This window comes from Schistocerca americana, chromosome 11, assembly GCF_021461395.2.
Source record: "Schistocerca americana isolate TAMUIC-IGC-003095 chromosome 11, iqSchAmer2.1, whole genome shotgun sequence".
Taxonomy (NCBI): domain Eukaryota; kingdom Metazoa; phylum Arthropoda; class Insecta; order Orthoptera; family Acrididae; genus Schistocerca; species Schistocerca americana.
In genome coordinates, this window is record NC_060129.1 from 167,364,446 (window position 1) to 167,386,598 (window position 22,153).

At 42.6% G+C, this 22,153-nt stretch overlaps 1 protein-coding gene and 1 long non-coding RNA gene across 3 annotated transcripts in view; both read right to left on the minus strand.

Annotated features, from left to right (window-relative positions):
• LOC124553708 overlaps positions 1 to 22,153 on the minus strand; it is a 583,058-nt gene that overhangs the window by 381,311 nt on the left and 179,594 nt on the right. The gene's annotated exons all lie outside the window — the stretch shown is intronic.
• The window catches only part of LOC124553704 (F-box/LRR-repeat protein 15-like), a 38,753-nt gene that overhangs the window by 10,968 nt on the left and 5,632 nt on the right, over positions 1 to 22,153 (minus strand). The window contains exon 3 of one of the 2 annotated variants that reach the window (XM_047127606.1): positions 10,188 to 10,263. The exons of the other annotated variant lie outside the window; for it this stretch is intronic. Coding sequence (XP_046983562.1) covers positions 10,188 to 10,251 — 64 coding nt within the window. The 5' untranslated portion in view covers positions 10,252 to 10,263. The remainder of the gene's footprint in view (positions 1 to 10,187; positions 10,264 to 22,153) is intronic. 2 annotated transcript variants of the gene reach the window in all.

Consider the following 22,153-nt stretch of genomic DNA (forward strand, 5'->3'; position numbering starts at 1 on the left):
CAATGGTTCCGCAAATTGCTGCAAATTTCAGTGCTGGGCCGTCGGTAAGTGTAAGGGCGCAAATCATTCATGGCTTTCAGAGCCAAAGGCCCACTCGTGTACCCTTGTGACTGTCAACACCGACATTGGACTGTTGATGACTGGGAACACGTTGCCTGGTCCGACGAGTCTCGTTTCATATTGTATTGAGCAGATGGATTTGTACAAGTCTGGAGACAACCTCATGAATCCGTGGACCCTGCATGTTATCGAGGACTGTTGAAGCTGGTTGAGGCTCTGTAATGGTGAGGGGCGTGTGCAGTTGGAGTGATATAGGGCCTCTGATACATCTAGATCATATTTCTTTGTCAAAGGTGACATGTCAAATTTTTATGTCAAAGAAATTTGATGGTGTATTAGGGAAGTTTGTCAAATCTCGCCTGTCATCCAATAAATATGATCAAATCTAGGGCCCCGAAGTAGATTTGATCATAAAGTCTTTCATCTTCTGTTCATTGTAATGTGAAACGTAACTCCTTGGAGTGCTGGTGTTACTACAGCTATCTGTAGCTGTAGCTGTAGCTGTAGCTGTGAGGAGGGCTATGCGAGAGGCGTTCATTGAATTCGAAAGTAAAGTTATATGTACTGACTTGGCACAAAATCCTAAGAAATTTTGGTCTTACGTCAAAGCGGTAGGTGGATCAACTTTATATGATCATTCCATTTTAAATCACTCCCATTGCCTACCCCCAGATAATTTATGCTTCCAGTTGCTGACCTGCTATTTTGTAGCTAAATGATAAAGGATCTTTCTTTCTATGTATTCGCAGCACATTACACTTGTCTACGTTGAGATTCAATTGCCATTCCCTGCACCATGCGTCAATTCGTCGCAGATCCTCCTGCATTTCAGTAAAATTTTCCATTGTTACAACCTCACGATATACTACAGCATCATACGCAAAAAGCCTCAGTGAACTTCTGATGTTATCCACAAGGTCGTTTACGTATATTGTGAATAGCAACAGATCTATGACTCCCCTGCAGCACACCTGAAATCACTCTTACTTCGGAATATTTCTCTCCATTGAGAATGACATGCTGTGTTCTGTTATCTAGGAACTCTTCAATCCAATGACACAATTGGTCTGATAGTCCATATGCTCTTACTTTCTTCATTAAACGACTGTGGGGAACTGTATCAAATGCCTTGCGGAAGTCAAGAAACACGGCATCTACCTGTGAACCCGTGTTTATGGCCCTCTGAGTCTCGTGGACGAATAGCCCGAGCTGGGATTCACACGATTGTGTTTTTTGAAACCCATGCTGATTCCTACAGAGTACATTTCAAGTCTCCAGAAAAGTCATTGTACTTGAACATAATACGTGTTCCAAAATTCTACAACTGATTGACGTTAGAGATATAGGTCTATAGTAATGCACGTCTGTTCGACGTCCCTTCTTGGAAACGGGGATGACCTGTGCCCTTTTCCAATCCTTTGGAACGCTACGCTCGTCTGGAGACCTACAGTACACCGCTGCAAGAAGGGGGGCAAGTTCCTTCGTGTACTCTGTATAAAATCGAACTGGTATCCCATCAGGTCCAGCGGCCTTTCCTCTTTTGAGCGATTTTAATTGTTTCTCTATCCCTCTGTCGTCTATTTCGATCTCTACCATTTTGTCGTCTGTGCGACAATCTAGAGAAGGAACTACAGTGCAGTCTTCCTCTGTGAAACAGCTTTGGAAAAAGACATTTAGTATTTTGGCCTTTAGTCTGTCATCCTCTGTTTCAGTACCATTTTGGTCACAGAGTGTCTGGACATTTTGTTTTGATCCACCTACTGTTTTGACATAAGACCTAAATTTCTTAGGATTTTCTGCCAAGTCAGTACATAGAACTTTACTTTCGAATTCATTGAACGCCTCTCGCATAGCCCTCCTCACACTACATTTCGCTTCGCGTAATTTTTGTTTGTCTGCAAGGCTTTGGCTACATTTATGTTTGCTGTGAAGTTCCCTTTGCTTCCGCAGCAGTTTTCTAACTCGGTTGTTGTACCACAGTGGTTCTTTTCCATCTCTTACAATCTTGCTTAGCACATACTCATCTAACGCATATTCTACGATAGTTTTGAACTTTGTCCACTGATCCTCAACACTATCTGCACTTGAGACAAAACTTTTGTGTTGAGCCGTCAGGTACTCTGAAATCTGCTTTTTGTCACTTTTGCTAAACAGAAAAATCTTCCTACCTTTTTTAATATTTCTATTTACGGGTGAAATGATCGATGCAGTAACTGCTTTACGATCGCCGATTCTCTGTTGTGCATTAACTGTTTCACCAGAAGGTCTAATATGTTATCGCCACAAGTCGGTTCTCAGTTTAACTGCTTGAGGTAGTTTTCAGATAATGCACTTAAAAAAAATTCACTGGATTCTTTGTCCCTGCCACCCGTGATAGACATTTGAGTCTCCCAGTCTATATCTGTCACACAGTCTGGCTCCGAGACACGGGCAATTATACTGCTGAAAGATGATATCGCCATTGGGAAAGACACGAAGCCTGCAGGGATGCAGGTGATTTGCAGCTGTAAGTATGCCTTTGATTATTATCACAGGTCCCATGCCAGTGCAGGAGAATGTCTCCCATAGCATAATACTGCTCCCACCAGCCCGTGTACATGGCATGCTGCACGTTTTATAAAGACTCCTCTTTTTACTAGGCTAATTACTGTTTAGCTCTACAGGGCCATTATACTGAAATGTTTCCCCACACCACCTAGTATTGTCTTTCTATGTGTGTGAGTAACTGTATGTTCACTGTTGTGGGTAAATACATACAGCGTACACAGGGCGGTGTGTGAAACTGATAGCGATTACACGCTTCCACTGTTGTAGAAATCTGCTCCAGATGCTGCAGATACTGTGTCGAGCTGAAAGTGGTAACCAAAGTACGGAGAAATATTCTTCGGGGCTCTGTTGCATAGCAATCAGATTGCTTTCAGTTCTGAGAAATGTCCAGTTACTATTGTGGATTTGAATGATCCATGAAGTGACTTCTTTTCCGAAGAAAACATCGAACTATTTCACTAGAACTGAACGCTCCCGTCGGAACTGTTCTCAGCTGTTGTTTATTAGTAAATCACAATAGCAGTATGTCGCTGGGTGTGTAATAAGACGTACCTTCTTGAAATGAACAATATTTTATTGTTCTATTAACTGATTTCCTTCCATATGCACTTATATTTTACAATGTGAATCAAAAACTCGCAATGGCGTCGATGTTTTACATCACAAGAATGGCTCTCCTCCCCTCAAAATTACTCTTAACAAGAACAAACAAAAACTATATCCTAAGAATAATTATGTGAGCGCTGACCGCCACAGAGTAATAAACAATATCTTTGTCTCGCTTTCGCACTGTCACAGCAAGTTACGCTGCATGATACATCATAGTTTCCAGCTGCTATTCGCCCTCTCGATGGCGGCATTTTTGGAGACAACCATTAACCTAGTGCAGCAAAAATGTGATTCATCCAAAGAACCGACATATTTCAATTGATCAACGGTCGAGTCCCGATGGTCCCATTCCCATTGCAGTCGTAATTGATGATGTCACTGGGTCAACATGTACACATGTAAGGATGGTCTTTTAGTGCCCCCAGAATTTTACGGAAGTCTGGAGCCACTCGTGTTCCAGCCGTTTCGAACACGCGTTATTTTAAAGCAGGGCGTAAGGATGAGCACGGGATACTGCACCCATTTATTGTTTGTACAGGCGAAACTGGAAGGGAGATAATTCGTCAGCACCGGCAAGTGTTCAGCGTGACCTGCCAAGAATAATTAAATACGGCTGGGAAGCTCCGTGGCCGGCTGGAAAGACTAATGTAGCTTTGTATTGTTGAAAAACAAATGGAGAGACTCAAGATAGTGAATGTTTATTGGGCGTCGAGCTGCTGTTGAGAGTACATGGACTGGACGTGGATAGTCAGCCTCAATAAAAGCTTATGTATTAATTGTGTTCAAAAAATGTGTAATTAACTGATCATGGGTGCCCGGTAATGTGTGGGCTTACGTCAAAGTGTTTTTTTTTTTTTTTTACAAAGCGGAAATTATGTTCTGGTGCATTGAATGATATTCCAAGAGTAGCGTATTTTTTTTAAATAAGAAGAGAGAGAGCAAGAGAGTGAAAATTTCCCCTTCCTAGCAGTGAAATCTTTGGGGAAGCGTCTGGTGCTAGCAGAAGACATCGGCGCTGCAAGAAAGCAGAACCAGCATTCTTCAACAAGTAAGTCCACGAAAAGGCTTAAGCTGTATAGAGAGAGCTTAACATTACACCGGGCCACCACAGTCTGCTGCGGAGCTTCATAGTCGATAATGTAATACGGACAGTGAGCTCCGAAATATTTGTGCACGCGTTCTGTGACGAATTGTGGAGACCCAACCATTTAGCACCTAGTGTAGTTTCAATGTCCTTCTACCTCTCTCCACAGATCCTCACAACAGTAGCATGTGAATATTCGACCAGATTTGTCATTTTCAAAATACTCTTTCCCAGACTCTGCGTAATAATAATCTGCCCTGTGTCAAAGTAATTTCCCCATTTGCAGCCCATATCTTTGCTAGGGTTATCCCCCCATCCATGTCTGTTATGCCTACGTACTTTTGTTACCACATCACATGTGCGCAATGCCACCAGATGGCAGCCAACATCGCAATGGGCAGTCATCGTACTGTTTTGGCTTATCAATGTATGCGCATGCAAAGTGTAGAAATCCACTGAAACACACAGAGGATATCAGATACAACTTTGAAGATGGCCGATGCTTGCAGCAACCGTATAGACAAATTTGAAAAATATGTAAAAATCTGCCAACCGGTTGCATACGTTTTTCATGACAATTCTGCAAAGAGAAAAGAAAGGGAGAAAACTTGATGTTTTGGAAGAACTTGAAATTTTCAGGCACACACCAAATAAAGATAACATGTTGAATGAACAAGTACAGTTGAAAAATAGAAATTTCTTTAATGCTTTTAAACCAGTGCTCTCAGTTTTATGACACTTATAATCCAGGTTCTCTCCTCCTTTTCAGAAATATTATTTTACCTCCGTTAAGTTACACTCCCCCACATGAACCATGGACCTTGCCATTGGTGGGGAGGCTTGCGTGCCTCAGCGGTACAGATAGCCATACCGTAGGTGCAACCACAACGGAGGGGTGTCTGTTGAGAGGCCAGACAAACGTGTGGTCCCTGAAGAGGGGTAGCAGCCTTTTCAGTAGTCGCAGGGGCAACAGTCTGGATGATTGACTGATCTGGCCTTGTAACACTAACCAAAACGGCCTTGCTGTGCTGGTACTGCGAATGGTTGAAAGCAAGGGGAAACTACAGCCGTAATTTTTCCCGAGAGCATGCAGCTTTACTGTATGGTTAATGATGATGGGGTCCTCTTGGGTAAAATATTCCGGAGGTAAAATAGTCCCCCATTCGGATCTCCGGGCAGGGACTACTCAAGAGGATGTCCTTATCAGGAGAAAGAAAACTGGCATTCTACGGATCGGAGTGTGGAATGTCAGATCCCTTAATCGGGCAGGTAGGTTAGAAAATTTAAAAAGGGAAATGGAGAGGTTAAAGTTAGATATAGTGGGAATTAGTGAAGTTCGGTGGCAGGAGGAACGAGACTTTTGGTCAGGCGAATATAGGGTTATAAATACAAAATCAAATAGGGGTAATGCAGGAGTAGGTTTACTAATGAATAAAAAAAATAGGAATGTGGGTAAGCTACTACAAACAGCATAGTGAATGCATTATTGCGGCCAAGATAGACATGAAGCCCACGCCTACTACAGTAGTACAAGTTTATATGCCACCTAGCTCTGCAGACGATGAAGAAATTGAAGAAATGTATCCCGAAATAAAAGAAATTATTCAGATAGTGAGGAGAGACGAAAATTTAATAGTCATGGGTGACTGGAATTCGGTAGTAGGAAAAGGGAGGGAATGTAACGTAGTAGGTGAATATGGATTCCAGCTAAGAAATGAAAGAGGAAGCTGCCTGGTAGAATTTTCAACAGAGCACAACATAATCACAGCTAACACTTGGTTCAAGAATCATAAAAGAAGTTCGTATACATGGAAGAAGCCTGGAGATACTGACAGATTTCAGATAGATTATATAATGGTAAAACAGAGATTTAGGAACCAGGTTTTAAATTGTAAGACATTTCCAAGGGCAGATGTGGACTCTGACCACAATCTATTGGTTATGAACTGTAGATTAAAACTGAAGAAACTGCAAAAAGGTAGGAATTTAAGGAGATGGGACCTGGATAAACTGACAGAACCAGAGATTGTACAGAGTTTCAGGATGAGCATAAGGGAACAAATGGCAGGAATGGGGGAAAGAAATACAGTAGAAGAAGAATGGGTAGCTTTGAGGGATGAAGTAGTGAAGGCAGCAGAGGATCAAGTAGGTAAAAAGACGAGGGCTAGTATAAATCCTTGGGTAACAGAAGAAATATTAAATTTAATTGATGAAAGGAGAAAATATAAAACGCAGTAAATGAAGCAGGCAAAAAAGAATACAACCGTCTCAAAAATGAGATCGACAGGAAGTGCAAAATGGCTAAGCAGGGATGGCTAGAGGATAAATGTAAGGATGTTGAGGCTTATCTCACTAGGGGTAAGATAGATACTACCTACCGGAAAATTAAAGAGACCTTTGGAGAAAAGAGAACCACTTGTGTGAATATTAAGAGCTCAGATGGAAACCCAGTTCTAAGCAAAGAAGGGAAAGCAGAAAGGTGGAAGGAGTATATAGAGGGTCTATACAAGGGCGATGTACTTGAGGACAATATTATGGAAATGGAAGAGGATGTAGATAAAGATGAAATGGGAGATACAATACTGCGTGAAGAGAGTGACAGAGCACTGAAAGGCCAAAGTCGAAACAAGGCCCCTTGGGAGAGCCAGTCCTGACAAAACTCTACCATCTGGTGAGCAAGATGTACGAGACAAGCGAAATACCCTCAGACTTCAAGAAGAATATAATAATACCAATCCCAAAGAAAGCAGGCATCAACAGATGTGAAAATTACCGAACTATCAGTTTAATAAGTCACGGCTGCAAAATACTAACGCGAATTCTTTACAGGCGAATGGAAAAACTGATAGAAGATGACCTCGGGGAGGATCAGATTGGATTCCATAGAAATACTGGAACACATGAGGCAATACTGAACCTATGACTTATCTTAGAAGCTAGATTAAGGAAAGGCAAACCTATGTTTCTAGCATTTGTAGACTTAGAGAAAGCTTTTGACAATGTTGACTGGAATACTCTCTTTCAAATTCTAAAGGTGGCAGGGGTAAAATACAGGGAGCGAAAGGCTATTTACAATTTGTACAGAAACCAGATGGCAGTTATAAGAGCCGAAGGACATGAAAGGGAAGCAGTGGTTGGGCAGGGAGTGAGACAGGGTTGTAGCCTCTCCCCGATGTTATTCAATGTGTATATTGAGCAAACAGTAAAGGAAACAAAAGAAAAATTCGGGGTAGGTATTAAAATCCACGGAGAAGAAATAAAAACTTTGAGGCTCGCCGATGACATTGTAATTCTGTCAGAGACAGCAAAGGACTTGGAAGAGCAGTTGAATGGAATGGACAGTGTCTTGAAAGGAGGATATAAGATGAACATCAACAAAAGCAAAATGAGGGTAATGGAATGTAGTCGAATTAAGTCGGGTGATGCTGAGGGAATTAGATTAGGAAATGTGAGACATTTAAGTAGTAAAGGAGTTTTGCTATTTGGGGAGCACAATAAATGATGATGGTCGAAGTAGAGAGGATATAAAATGTAGACTGGCAATGGCAAGGAAAGCGTTTCTGGAGAAGAGAAATTTGTTAACATCGAGTATAGATTTAAAGGTCAAGAAGTCATTTCTGAAAGTATTGGTATGGAGTGTAGCCATGTACGGAAGTGAAACATGGACGATAAATAATTTGGACAAGAAGAGAATAGAAGCTTTCGAAATGTGGTGCTACAGAAGAATGCTGAAGATTAGATGGGTAGATCACATAACTAATGAGGAGGTGTTGAATAGAATTGGGGAGAAGAGGAGTTTGTGGCACAACTTGATTAGAAGAAGGGATCGGTTGGTAGGACGTGTTCTGAGGCATCGAGGGATCACAAATTTAGCATTGGAGGGCAGTGTGGAGGGTAAAAATATTAGAGTGAGACCAAGAGATGAATACACTAAGCAGATTCAGAAGGATGTAGGCTGCAGTAGGTACTGGGAGATGAAGAAGCTTGCACAGGATAGAGTAGCGTGGAGAGCTGCATCAAACCAGTCTCAGGACTGAAGACCACAACAACAACAAGTTACACTCATTACTAACACCCCAGATGACCTCTGTGCCCTAGTTATGCAAGCTTTCTTTTCAAATTTTGTGTCATATAATGAACTGATGTTCTTCATTACGCATGTAATTCTAGTCGTATTTAACTCTGGTTCTACGTGCTACATAAAACGTAGTGAACTATGTACTATTTTATCCCGTTTGAAGCTCATTTATAAATGTCACTCAATAATTTGTAAAATTAATTTTTTTTAAAAGTCATATTGATTATACGTACGATTTATTTCAGAAAATGTGTAATATACAAAATTGTTTTCCTCACGTTACTAGTGGCCCGCTTGTGGCGCGCCCCACATTACGTTTACTTGGCAGCGTGACTAGTTGCCACACAGTCAGTCTCCTCACACCACAGCGGTGTTACTTATGTTTTAATGTTTGACTTTTTAAAGAACATTATGTCTTGTATTTCAATGTATGACTTGTGCAACTCAGCTCTTAAATCACTGTACATCCTTGACGATATGTTCTTCATGTAAGTACTATTTGTTTTACACTCGTCTACATCAATGTACTCTTTTATCTAAAAAGAAAGATGATGAAACTTACCAAACAAAAGCGCTGGCAGGTCGATAGACACACAAACAAACACAAACATACACACAAAATTCAAGCTTTCGCAACAAACTGTTGCCTCATCAGGAAAGAGGGAAGGAGAGGGGATGATGAAAGGAAGTGGGTTTTAAGGGGGAGGGTAAGGAGTCATTCCAATCCCGGGAGCGGAAAGACTTACCTTAGGGGGAAAAAAGGACAGGTATACACTCGCACACACACACATATCCATCCACACATACACAGACACAAGCAGAAATGTCTGCTTGTGTCTGTGTATGTGTGGATGGATATGTGTGTGTGTGCGCGAGTGTATACCTGTCCTTTTTTCCCCCTAAGGTAAGTCTTTCCGCTCCCGGGATTGGAATGACTCCTTACCCTCCCCCTTAAAACCCACTTCCTTTCATCATCCCCTCTCCTTCCCTCTTTCCTGATGAGGCAACAGTTTGTTGCGAAAGCTTGAATTTTGTGTGTATGTTTGTGTTTGTTTGTGTGTCTATCGACCTGCCAGCGCTTTTGTTTGGTAAGTTTCATCATCTTTCTTTTTAGATATATTTTTCCCACGTGGAATGTTTCCCTCTATTATATTCATATCAATGTACTCTTTTATTAGATAAGATATTTAATCTGACATATTCATTTTAGGTAATTACCTTACCTTCTGATGAAATCACCCTTAGAGGTGACAAAACCTGGTCAAGGTATATAGGAAACCTATGCAACCGGTTGGCAGATTTTTACATATTTTTCAAATCAGATATCGGATACGTTTCTGTGGAACATTCACCATGCTTTGATCAGCAGAAATCAGCCTCTAATTGCAAAAACCCTGGGTGCAAAGTTACGACACACTCAAGTGTTCCAGATGCGACCTCCATCTCTGTATACCAAGAGAGCATAATTACTTTCTACAATTCTATACAAAATAAACTTTGCATGAAAATAGTGTGTCATCAGAAACCTTTCACTTTTTTAAAGGCTTTTACAGTAAATTTTCATATTTATTTTACGAGCTTATTGTTTAAATGTTCCATTCCTTTACAAAAACGTGTCACAAAAATTTTTGAGATTAAATGTACATGTCCCATAACATGGATTTGGGTGGTCAAATTTGGTTCTGTTATATGAAAAAGTTTCAAAAAATAACTTCTGCTTGGATACAAAATTATCATCTCAGAAGTGTAAAAGAATGACCAAAAGGGTTAATAATATGATAGAATAGGAAAGGTTTTCAAACAACTTACGGGAATTCAGCCCGGTAATATTTTCAGCGACCTCCGATATTTCGGCGGGAGAACACCCCGCCATTTTCAAGACAAACTGCAACAGACAGGTGAGGTACATGCAAATTTAAAACCTCGGTTCTCGGACTAATGCAAGAGAGATAACACACACACACACACACACACACACACACACACACACACACACTGAACACTAGTGCCACCAAAGTCAGAGATATCGATAGTGAGACTACGAACTCGCAGGTGAGGTAGCATTGACTCTCTCCCTCTGTTTTTTGACAAGGGAGAGAGCCGGATTCCAAACAGAGTTTAAACAGAAACCTCCATCCCTGTTAACAAGGTTGCTCGCTAATTTAATCTCAACTGCCTCCCGAATCACACTGTCCCAATAGCTGCACGTGCATGCCAATATCTCGGTGTTATTATATAACATGGGGTGACCAGTATCCAAGCAATGTTCGGCAATAGCAGATCTATTTGGCTGCTGTAATCGTGTGTGCCGTTTATGCTCAGTACATCAGTCCTCCACGGTCCTGATAGTTTGACCAATATATGCCATGCCGCAGCTACAAGGAATACAATATAAACCCGCATTACGCAGTCCAAGATCATCCTTAACAGAACTCAAAAGTGCTCTAATTTTAGATGGAGGTCGGATAACACATTTCACATTGTATTTCCGTAAAATACAACCGATCTTGTTGGAAGTGTTTCTTACTTAAGGCAAAAAGGCAGTAGACTTAGGTGTCGACTCAGAATTATCATCAATCACCCAATGCACAGTTGGTCGATAGCACATTGCACATTCAATCTGTCTATCACTATAACCATTTTGACGAAACATAGCTTCAGGATGGAACAGCTCAGCTGGAAAACTCTCAGCATCGGAAACGACATGTGGCCTGTGTACCAAGGTACAAAGTACCCCTTCACGCTAAGCCAGATGGTGGCAACTATTAGCCTGTAAATACAAGTTGGTGTGAGTACATTTCCTGTAAACTGCATGTCCCAATGATCCATCATCTTTCCTCCTAACCAAGACATCAAGAAAGGGAAGGCAAGCATCCCCTTCCACCTCCACTGTAAAACGAATGTTCAGATGTTCTGGAAAGGCATTCAAATTCTCCCTACTGTGAGGCCAAACAACAAAAGTATTCTCAACATATTTAAAGAAACAGGTGGGTTTCAAAGGTGCCGACCCCAATGCACGTTCCTCAAAATCTTCCATAAACAAATTTGCAATCACAGGTGACAACGGACTACCCATCACAACTCCATCCGTCTGCTCGTAATACTGGTCCCTGAATAAAAAGTAAGTGGATGTCAACACATGCCGAAAGAGATTAGTTAATTCAGCACCAAACCTGGCCTCAATTAACCGCAACGAATCAACAGAGGAACTCACTAAAATATCAGAGTCATTCAACCGCAGTCCCCCCAAACGACGTAAAAAAATCAGCCGAGTTCATGATGTGATGTTCACACCAACCTACCTGTGGACTCAACAGAGAAGCAAGATGCTCGGCTACACAATATGTCGGAACACCAATATTCCCAACTATAGGATGTAAAGAAGCCCCTTCCTTGTGTACATTCGGAAGGCCATATAACCTAAAGGGAACAGCACTATACGTGTTAAGACTCTTGATAGTGTCCTGTAACACTGCCTTCCGAAGGCACACAAGGAAGGTTTTTTTTATCTTAGTCTAACTGCGCCTATGTGAGATGTATGATGGCGGCAGCATGATCTGCGCTGGACTATAATGATTGCTAACGACACAAGAGGGCTAAAGTGCACTTATGGTGTACCACACTTTTCCATTATGTCCTGTTGCTGATAATTTGTTTCTGGCAATCGTAGCCAGTCAGGTGATAGTATATGGTAGTCACTGAAAGTAACTAAACGAATGGTTTCTTCTGGCAAAGTATGTGACTCAATTTGTTTTCAATATAGCAACCAGGAAGAAAACAAACTAGAAGTGCTGACAGACTGGCCTGTAGTGTACTCTGAGACCTCGGTTATGGTGGAATGTGACACTTTCATTTCGAGTTGGTGAAGCTATTGAATACGAATGGAAGAAAACTTTGTGCTTACATGATAACCTATAGAGAAGCCCGGGACCTAGGATAGGTCGGAATGTGCCTATTTGGTTGCATTTGCAAATCCAACGATTCCAAACTCAAAAATATGTTGTTTGTCACATTTCCTATTGCGTTGAAAATTTTGATGATGTGGTTAATTTCTATCCAGGTAAACAAAATTACAGTTAACACTGTTCACGAGTTATAGAAGATCACGAATGAATTTTCTGACTGACTACTGACAACTGACGCACGATCCATCACATTCACCCTCCACCATTCGTCGCACTAACAGTTATCGACAGTAGCATATGACAGAAATGCCGTGGTACTTTATAAATGTATTTTGTACCATACAAGTGGGTACGAGTCTAGAACAGTGCCAGTGGTGTACTTACGTGTTTCACACAGTAATGTCGTCAGTGCATTCCGTGAGGTACGATGGAAGCAATTGAAGATGTGTCAGCTGTTTGTGTTATGCAGCCAATGCGAGACCGACAAACAGATGACGCGTTTTGAATACATTCAGAAAAGAAGTTTAAATATTGCTCTAAATGAGATTATAAATGTAATGCAACAACAGTTTCACAACCTGCAATGTAACTGAAAAGCAGCGAGATATTTCTCTGCTATGTGTTCTCTACATCTACATCCATACTCCGCAAGCCACCTGACGGTGTGTGGCGGAGGGTACCTTGACTACCTCTATCGGTTCTCCCTTCTATTCCAGTCTCGTATTGTTCGTGGAAAGAAGGATTGTCGGTATGCTTCTGTGTGGGCTCTAATCTCTCTGATTTTATCCTCATGGTCTCTTCGCGAGATATACGTAGGAGGGAGCAATATACTGCTCGACTCTTCGGTGAAGGTATGTTCTCGAAACTTTAACAAAAGCCCATACCGAGCTACTGAGCGTCTCTCCTGCAGCCTTCCACTGGAGTTTATCTATCATCTCCGTAACGCTTTCACGATTACTAAATGATCCTGTGACGAAGCGCGCTGCTCTCTGTTGGATCTTCTCTCTCTCTTCTATCAACCCTATCTGGTAAGGATCCCACACTGCTGAGCAGTATTACAGCAGTGGCCGAACGAGCGTACTGTAACCTACTTCCTTTGTTTTCGGATTGCATTTCCTTAGGATTCTTCCAATGAATCTCAGTCTGGCATCTGCTTTACCGACGATCAACTTTATAGGATCATTCCATTTTAAATCACTCCTGATGCGTAATCCCAGATAATTTACGGAATTAACTGCTTCCAGTTGCTGACCTGCTATTTTGTAGCTAAATGATAAGGGATATTTCTTTCTATGTATTCACATCACATTACACTTGTCTACATTGAGATTGAATTGCCAATCCCTGCACCATGCGTCAATTCGCTGCAGATCCTCCTGCATTTCAGTACAATTTTCCATTGTTACAACCTCTCGATATACCACATCATCATCATCCGCAAAAAGCCTCAGTGAACTTCCGATGTTATCCACAATGTCATTTATATATATTGTGAATAGCAACAATCTTAAAACACTCCCCTGCGGCACACCTGAAATCACTCTTACTTCGGAAGACTTCTCTCCATTGAGAATGACATGCTGCGTTCTGTTATCTAGGAACTCCTCAATCCAATCACACAATTGGTCTGATAGTCCATATGCTCTTACTTTGTTCATTAAACGACTGTGGGGAACTGTATCGAACGCCTTGGGGAAGTCAAGAAACACGGCATCTACCTGGGAACCCGTGTCTATGGCCCTCTGAGTCTCGTGGACGAATAGCGCGAGCTGGGTTACACACGACCGTCTTTTTCAAAACCTGTGCTGATTCCTACAGAGTAGATTTCTAGTCTCCAGAAAAGTCATTATACTCTAACATAATATGTGTTCCAAAATTCTACAACTGATCGACGTCAGGGATATAGGTCTACAGTTCTGCACATCTGTTCGACGTCCCTTCTTGAAAACGGGGAACGCTACGCTCTTCTAGAGACCTACGGTACACCGCTGCAACTGATCTGCCTGAGCACCTGAGTAAGTGGATGAATGTTTTTAATTAAATTATGAGAGGGGTAAATGGATCAATGTTTTTATTAAATCATGGAAGGAGATAAGTGGATACTAAATCTGCTAAACCACTGCGCTTCATACTATTTGCTGACAATCACAGAATATCTCTCTAAACCAACTAATGCACTGAAAAACAACAAGCGAGAAAAACATTTCAGTTTTGGCGCTGGAAATACATTGCCTACGTTCTCACCTCTCACTGCTTATTTGAAAGTATCATCCCACTGGCTATGCGAAACCGCTGCGTTGTCAACCTATGAGATGTAGATAGCTCCACCACAACTGCCGTTGGCCCCGATCAGGAATTTAGCTGCAGAAGGGTACCAATCGAGGTTTGCAATTAATCCTTACCAGCCAACTCAGATGGTACCTGAACAGATCTATAACCAATCTGAAGACAGTACTGTAACAAATAATCATACACCGATAAATGAAACCATTACGACTACCGCCCACCGTGACGACGGATGTCACCTGGTGGCATTTCGGGCACGGGACGCGGTAACGAAGTATGCAAACAGAACGGACACGGGCAGGGGATCGTCCTAGCGAAGATACGGACTGCAAATGGGGAAATCCATTGAGGTAAGCAACTTTGGGAAAAGGCAGGTTATTATTACGAAGAGCACGCGAACGAGTACCAACGGCGAAGCTGGTTGTGAGCCTCTACAGAAAGAGGTAGGAGGACAGTGAAACCACCACTAGGTGCTAAATGGTTGGACATCCAAGACTCGTCACAGAACGAGGGGTTCAGAGGCTTGTCTGGTCTGTGAAATAGGATAGATGGTGACCTGTGGCATCTCTGCCAAAAGAGCACAATGATGGCGCATGCACAAGTGTTTTGGGGCACGTTGTTCATCATATGTTGTCAAATGAGGAGCTCTGTAGTACACCAACCCTGTGTGTTCACATGTTGATCCAAAATCATCATCAATCACTTATTGCTGTGGGCATGCGACCATCGGGATTTAACCGTCAATCGATGGAAATGTGTCGGTTCTTCGGGTAAATCACATTTTGGCTACACTAGGTGACGGTCGTCTCCTCAGACACCGTCACCGAGCTAAACAGTCGCTCAAAACATACAGCACACCACAGATGGTCAGAGCGGTATTATGGTAGGGGAAACATTCTCTCACACTTGCACGGGACACGTCAGTAATCGAAGACACGCTGATAGCTGCGAACCACCTACATACCTTCATGCTTGATGTCTTCCAAATTGGTGATATCTTTCAGCAGTATAATTGTCCGTGCCTCGGAGCCAGAACATGCTACGGTGGTTCGAGGAGCATTCACCGCATTGGCGTGTACTCAAACCAGGGGCCTGTTGTTTACACAAATTACATGAGTTGTGCATAGACATCTAATGCCACGTACTTCCCATACTTCCGCAAACCTATAAACATTCTGTTGAATCCCCGATGCACAAAATCAGTGATGTATTTTGTTCCACAGACAGACAAATAAGCTATTAAGCAGGTGGTCATACTGTTTTGGTTCATCAGTGTAAAATGCAAATTAAAACAAGCAAAAATTACCAGTCAGCACCAGAAGTGAACATTAATGGTTTGACTCAGAAACAGGTTGCATGAAATACTTTGGGTCCCACTGGATAACAAGTAAGATGCAGGCAATTAGCAGATGAACTTGTAACGGTACTTTGACTACCGCACCTCTGCCAATACAAAGATATGATTTACGATCGCGCATGCAGAAGAGCGCTGCGCCAGCGACTGATTTTTATAAATAATTTTGATCTTTTTTTTTACTTTTGCGTAGGTGTTTGTTTTTAACAACTAACTGATTACTCCCTACCTCCCTACCTCCCTCCCTCCCTCTCTCCCTCTCTCCCCCTCTCTCTCTCTCTCTCTCTCTCTCTCTCTCTCTCTCTCTCTCTCTCTCTCTCTCTCTCTCTCGCCCCCCCCCCCCCTTGTCTTCATAAGAAAGACGTGTATTTTTCGGCGCTGTGTTAAATATGCTTTTAAGTGAAAATTAAAACTATATTACGTAACGAAGTTATTTCAATAGTGATTCGAAATGGTTATCGCCAAATCTATAAATTAATCCTCACAGTGACAACTTAAAGAAATTTTCAACAGATGGAGAACAATGAAAACAGGTCATCGTACAAGAAAATTAAGAAGACAGCCACAAAGACTATATTATAATTAATACTATGTTTCTAACAGACTTAGAAGGTAAATTTCAACTAATTTCTGATGCTATTTCCGTACACATGCTTTTTGTAGTGTTGCTGACCCGGTCTGCCATGCACGGTCAAATTACAGCACTATCTCAATCAATAGCACAAAGTCCGCCTTATCCGTAACTTATTCCATCAAAATTCAAAACCCAATCAGATTTTATATTTTCACGGCAGAACCCCGAGGAAAGGAAACACTACAAACTAATGAAGCAGCTCAGCTGAGTGTGTTTTTCTGTTAGTGTAATTTCTTTATGTAAAACTACTTACGTTAAATTATTTTCAGGCCCTGCTGCCTTACGACACTAGTGCGCAGCAAAAATACTGTGAAAGGTACGTAATCGTATACCTTGCAGAAGCCTCTTTAAGGATGTTGGAATTCTTACACTTATTTCCCAGTACATTTGGTCTTTAATAGTTTTTGATGGCAAGAAATTCAATTGAACTGTATTGTACACAATCACAATACAAGACAAAAATTATTCTCAAGCAGAATTTGCCTCCTCGCTCAGGATTCCGAGTGGAGTTACATTCTCCCATCCAATTTAAAGCAAGAAATTGAAAATTTGAAAGAAAAATAAATTATCTAATTTCGAGGATTTAAAATAACTGAGAGGCACTCACTCGTTCATCCATTCACACGTCCCATTCGGTACGTACTATCGTGTGAATGTCCTTCGGAAATATGGAACACATCAAGTTATACATTAATAGGCAGAAGCAGTCACTTTAGAGCGTACTCAAAGCAAATGATGACTAGATCTACTCTGCCAATAACGATAAACATGAGATTATCAAAATTATCTACTATCTGTTTTAGTTGGTAGAGGAAAAACGGTTTCTTTGATAATAGCCCCTGCTCATTCTTCTATGCTGTCAGTTGGTGTTCTATTCTGATACTTCAAACAAAGCATTTATGTAACTTTGCTAATACCACTATCAGGAGTCTGTATACTGACAAAGTACAGATCTTTCTAATACAAATATAAGAGTCACACAGAATTTACATTCTTGAGTCCGCCAGTACTGTGTTTGTGTTTTGGTGAGTTCATCCTAATTCACTCTTATTATTAATACCGTTAGGCAATATTATGAAAAGGAGAGTTGCTACTCACCATATAGCAGAGATGCTGAGTTGCAGATAGGCACAACAGAAAGACTGTCAGAAAGTGTGCTTTCGGCCAACAATGCCTACGTTGAAAATAGACAACACACACACACACACACACACACACACACACACACACACACCACACGACACCACCGTCTCTGGCAGCTGAAGGCAGACTGCCCGCTAGAGACTGCACTCATATGCTCATATGTGTGTGACTATTCTTTTCATAATACTGTTACATAACACCCCAGATTATCCATTGTTTTAAATACCATTAGGCATTATATATATTGCCACATAAATGTAAGATTTCTTAGATCCCTGAAGAGGCTTCTGCTGGACAATCAGCTGTCAATTTACACAACATTCTAACGCTTATTTTTTCTCAGTTCCACACAACTTCTTCCTGTTTTCTCGATTGATCTGTGTTCAGTTTTTCAAGGCCTATCCACTATGCCAACTTATAACTAAATCTGAGGGGGTGCGATGGGGAGATTCCCTTGTCAGTACACAACGTAAACAAGAAAGAATCAGACTGTGATGGTGTCAGTTCGTAGATTAAGGTACAGGCTTTCATGTAAAAATAAAATTATTGAGATATCTTAGCATGTCTTTTTTTTAAATTTCAAAACAGTACTTACTTAAAAAAACACACCTCGTACAATACTCCCTGGCCATCACAGTGCCTCGCACGAGCTCCACTGGACCCACAGACGCCCACGTGAATGTTCCCTAAGAGCATAATGGAGCTGCCGTCAGCTCGTCTCTGTCCGACTGTACAAGTGTCGAGGAGACACGGAAGACGACAGATTCACACCTTCCCATCAGCACGATGAAGGTTTCAGGATTCGTCAGACCGTGCAATACTCTGCCACTGCACCAATATCCAGTGCTAATGGTCATTTGCTCATTTCAGTCACAGTTGCCGAGGTCACGGTGTTAATATTGGCACACGCACGGATCGCAGGTTGCAGAGGCCCACCATTAGTGAGTGTTCGGTGCACTGCATCCTGAGACACACTTGTACTCTGCCCAGTGTTACAGTCTGATGTCAGTTCAGCCACAATTCGCCACCTGTCCTGTTTTTATCAGTCTGTGCAGCCTGACATCTCTAGTGAGAAGCGGTCGCCCAACCTTATGACGTCTACAGGTGCCTTCAACACGCGTCACAGGCAATCACCACAGCACCACTCGAACACCTGACAAGTCGTGCAATTTCTGGTATGCCGGTGCCAAGCCACCGGGCCGTAACATCTGCCCTCGGTCAAACTCAGACAGACTGCGACTCTTCCCTGTCCTACACACGGACAGCACACTCGCCGATACTACGTGCACCACGAGTATGTCCGACTAGCAGACATTCCTCACCATTTGATGCTGCTGTCGCGCGGACGGGTTTACGTAGATATTAGGTTGATTGCTGTAATGTTCTGGCTGACCAGTGTACACTGCAAAAGCTAGGATGTTCGGTTTATTTGGTAAGCAGTCTATGTGTACCTTCCAATTTACAGTTTTATCAAGATTTAGACCTAAGAACTCCAAGTAGTTTGTGACGAAATAAATCTCAGGTGAACAGCCCAGTACGAGTGTGCGTGGGACACAATATTTCGGCAATCGACCACGTTGCCGTCGTCAGGTGCGCCGGCCGGTGGGCCGGCGCCAGGTATATATAGTATATATATGAAGACAGTAACTTGTTCTCGAAAGAATAGTTACTGTTGATGACCGTGCAGCTTTTCCCTGGAATAAATGATGAGTAACTGACAACCTCAGCTGCCGACAGGTGGTGTTATACATCGATGTGGACAGCTGAAAATTTGTGCCCCGACCGGGACTCGAACCCGGGATCTCCTGCTTACATGGCAGACGCTCTATCCACCTCAGCCACCGAGGACACAGGTGAATAGCGCGACTGCAGGGACTTATCCCTTGCACGCTTCCCGTGAGACTCACATTCCCAACTGTCCACAATTCTACATATGTATTGTACAGTAACTGTTCTTTCGAGAACAAGTTACTGTCTTCGTGTATATAGTTAAAGGCTACCCAGCCGCTGACCTTCGTCTGTGCAAATGCGCACGGGTTACCCAAACTCTTAAGGGAATCGCCACATTGTGCGTGAGTAATGAGTGGGTGGGCAAATGTCTATAAGATACAATATACAGGGTGATTCAAAAAGAATACCACAACTTTAAAAATGTGTATTTAATGAAAGAAACATAATATAACCTTCTGTTATACATCATTACAAAGAGTAATTAAAAAGGTTTTTTTTCACTCAAAAACAAGTTCAGAGATGTTCAATATGGCCCCCTCCAGACACTCGAGCAATATCAACCTGATACTCCAACTCGTTCCACACACTCTGTAGCATATCAAGCATAACAGTTTGGATAGCTGCTGTTATTTCTCGTTTCAAATCATCAATGGTGGCTGGGAGAGGTGGCCGAAACACCATATCCTTAACATACCCCCATAAGAAAAAATCGCAGGGGGTAAGATCAAGGCTTCTTGGAGGCCAGTGATGAAGTGCTCCGTCACGGGCTGCCTGGCGGCGGATCCATCGCCTCGGGTAGTTGACGTTCAGGTAGTTACGGACAGATAAGTGCCAACCTTTTTCGTAGGACTCTCCATACAGTTGATTGTGGAATTTGCAGCTCTCTGGTAGCTCTGCGAGTCGATTTTCCTGGGCTGCGAACAAATGCTTGCTGGATGCATGCTACATTTTCATCACTCGTTCTGGGCCGTCCAGAACTTTTCCCTTTGCACAAACACCCATTCTCTGTAAACTGTTTATACCAACGTTTAATACACCACCTATCGGGAGGTTTAACACCATACTTCGTTCGAAATGCACGCTGAACAACTGTCGTCGATTCACTTCTGCCGTACTCAATAACACAAAAAGCTTTCTGTTGAGCGGTCGCCATCTTAGCATCAACTGACGCTGACGCCTAGTCAACAGCGCCTCAAGCGAACAAATGTACAACTAAATGAAACTTTATAGCTCCCTTAATTCGCCGACAGATAGCGCTTAGCTCTGCCTTTTGTCGTTGCAGAGTTTTAAATTCCTAAAGTTGTGGTATTCTTTTTGAATCACCCTGTATATGTAGAATTGTGGACAGTTGGGAATGTGAGTCTCACGGGAAGCATGCGAGGGATAAGTCCCTGCAGTCGTGCTATTCAACTGTGTCCTCGGTGGCTCAGACGGATAGAGCATCTGCCATTTAAGCACGAGATCCCGGGTTCGAGTCCCGGTCGGGGCACACATTTTCAGCTGTCCACATCGAGGTATAACAACAACACCTGTCGGCAGCTGAGGTTGTCAGTCATCAGGTATATGTAGGACAATCTCCCTCCCGCTCCTCCCTCAGGCGCTTCCTACAAGTCGGTGCGGTCCGCGCCCCGTGATCGGGCCAGGTGCAGCGTACGTTCTCCCGCCGTCTGGGCGCTGCGTCCTAGTATTTGGAAGTCTGCGTCAGGACTTAGCTTCGGTCATAATTACTGGACTGTGGTAATCTAGTGTGCCGTCGATGTTCTCGGCATCGGTCCTCAGTGGTACGAACGGTTTGACCTACGTATAAACTACCGCACTGGCGAGGTATCTGATAAACCCCAGATTTACGTAGACCAAAATTGTCCTCGACACTACTAAGAAGGCTCTCGGTTTTGCTCGGAGGACGGAAGATCGTTTTCACTCGGTGTTTACGTAAAATGCATCCAATTTTTCTGGATAAGGCCCCACAAATCGGAATAATAGCCAAGGCCGCCGCCTCCTGAGGTTCGTCCTCAGTTTCCGCCGGTGCAGCAAGTGTGGGATGTAGAGCCTTCCGAATTTGCAGTTCCTGACACAGGCTTCTAAATACTGGGACCGTGTCATCAAAGAAGCCATAGAGATCAGAGTAAGGGAGCCACAACTACACCGTGACAGCGGTTACACCCCTAGCGAGGCGTGGGAACCCGCGATCACCCGGATTAACGAGAAAAATGACATTTCCCAGAGTGTACCAACTTCAGGGGAGGAGGGAAGAATAACGAGAGCGGTGCCGGCAGACCCTCCTGAACGAGAAGGCCCAGGATGCAGCGCTCAGACGGTGGGAGAACGGACGCCGCACCTGGACTGCGCTCCTCATGATGGCAACGTGGAAGATTGCCGAAATATTGTGTCCCATGCACACTCGTACCAGGCTGTACACCCAAGATTTATTTCGTCATAAAATATGCCTGGAGAAACTGAAGAATCACATCCATGTAGTTTGCTTCTGTGATATCCTGATCACTGCATGTTACCTTTATTTCACTTCATTCTAATGATTTAGCTTCAGATTGCATCATTTTGGTTTTAGTTACACCTAGTTTCAGTTCATTTCGATGAAACCAGGTTTCAAATTTTTCTAAAGTATTTACGACACTTTCTGAAATTTTTTCAGGCACCTCATTTTCAATTAATGTACCATCAGCAAATAAAATTGAATGAACAGTACTGGCAAGTAGTAAGT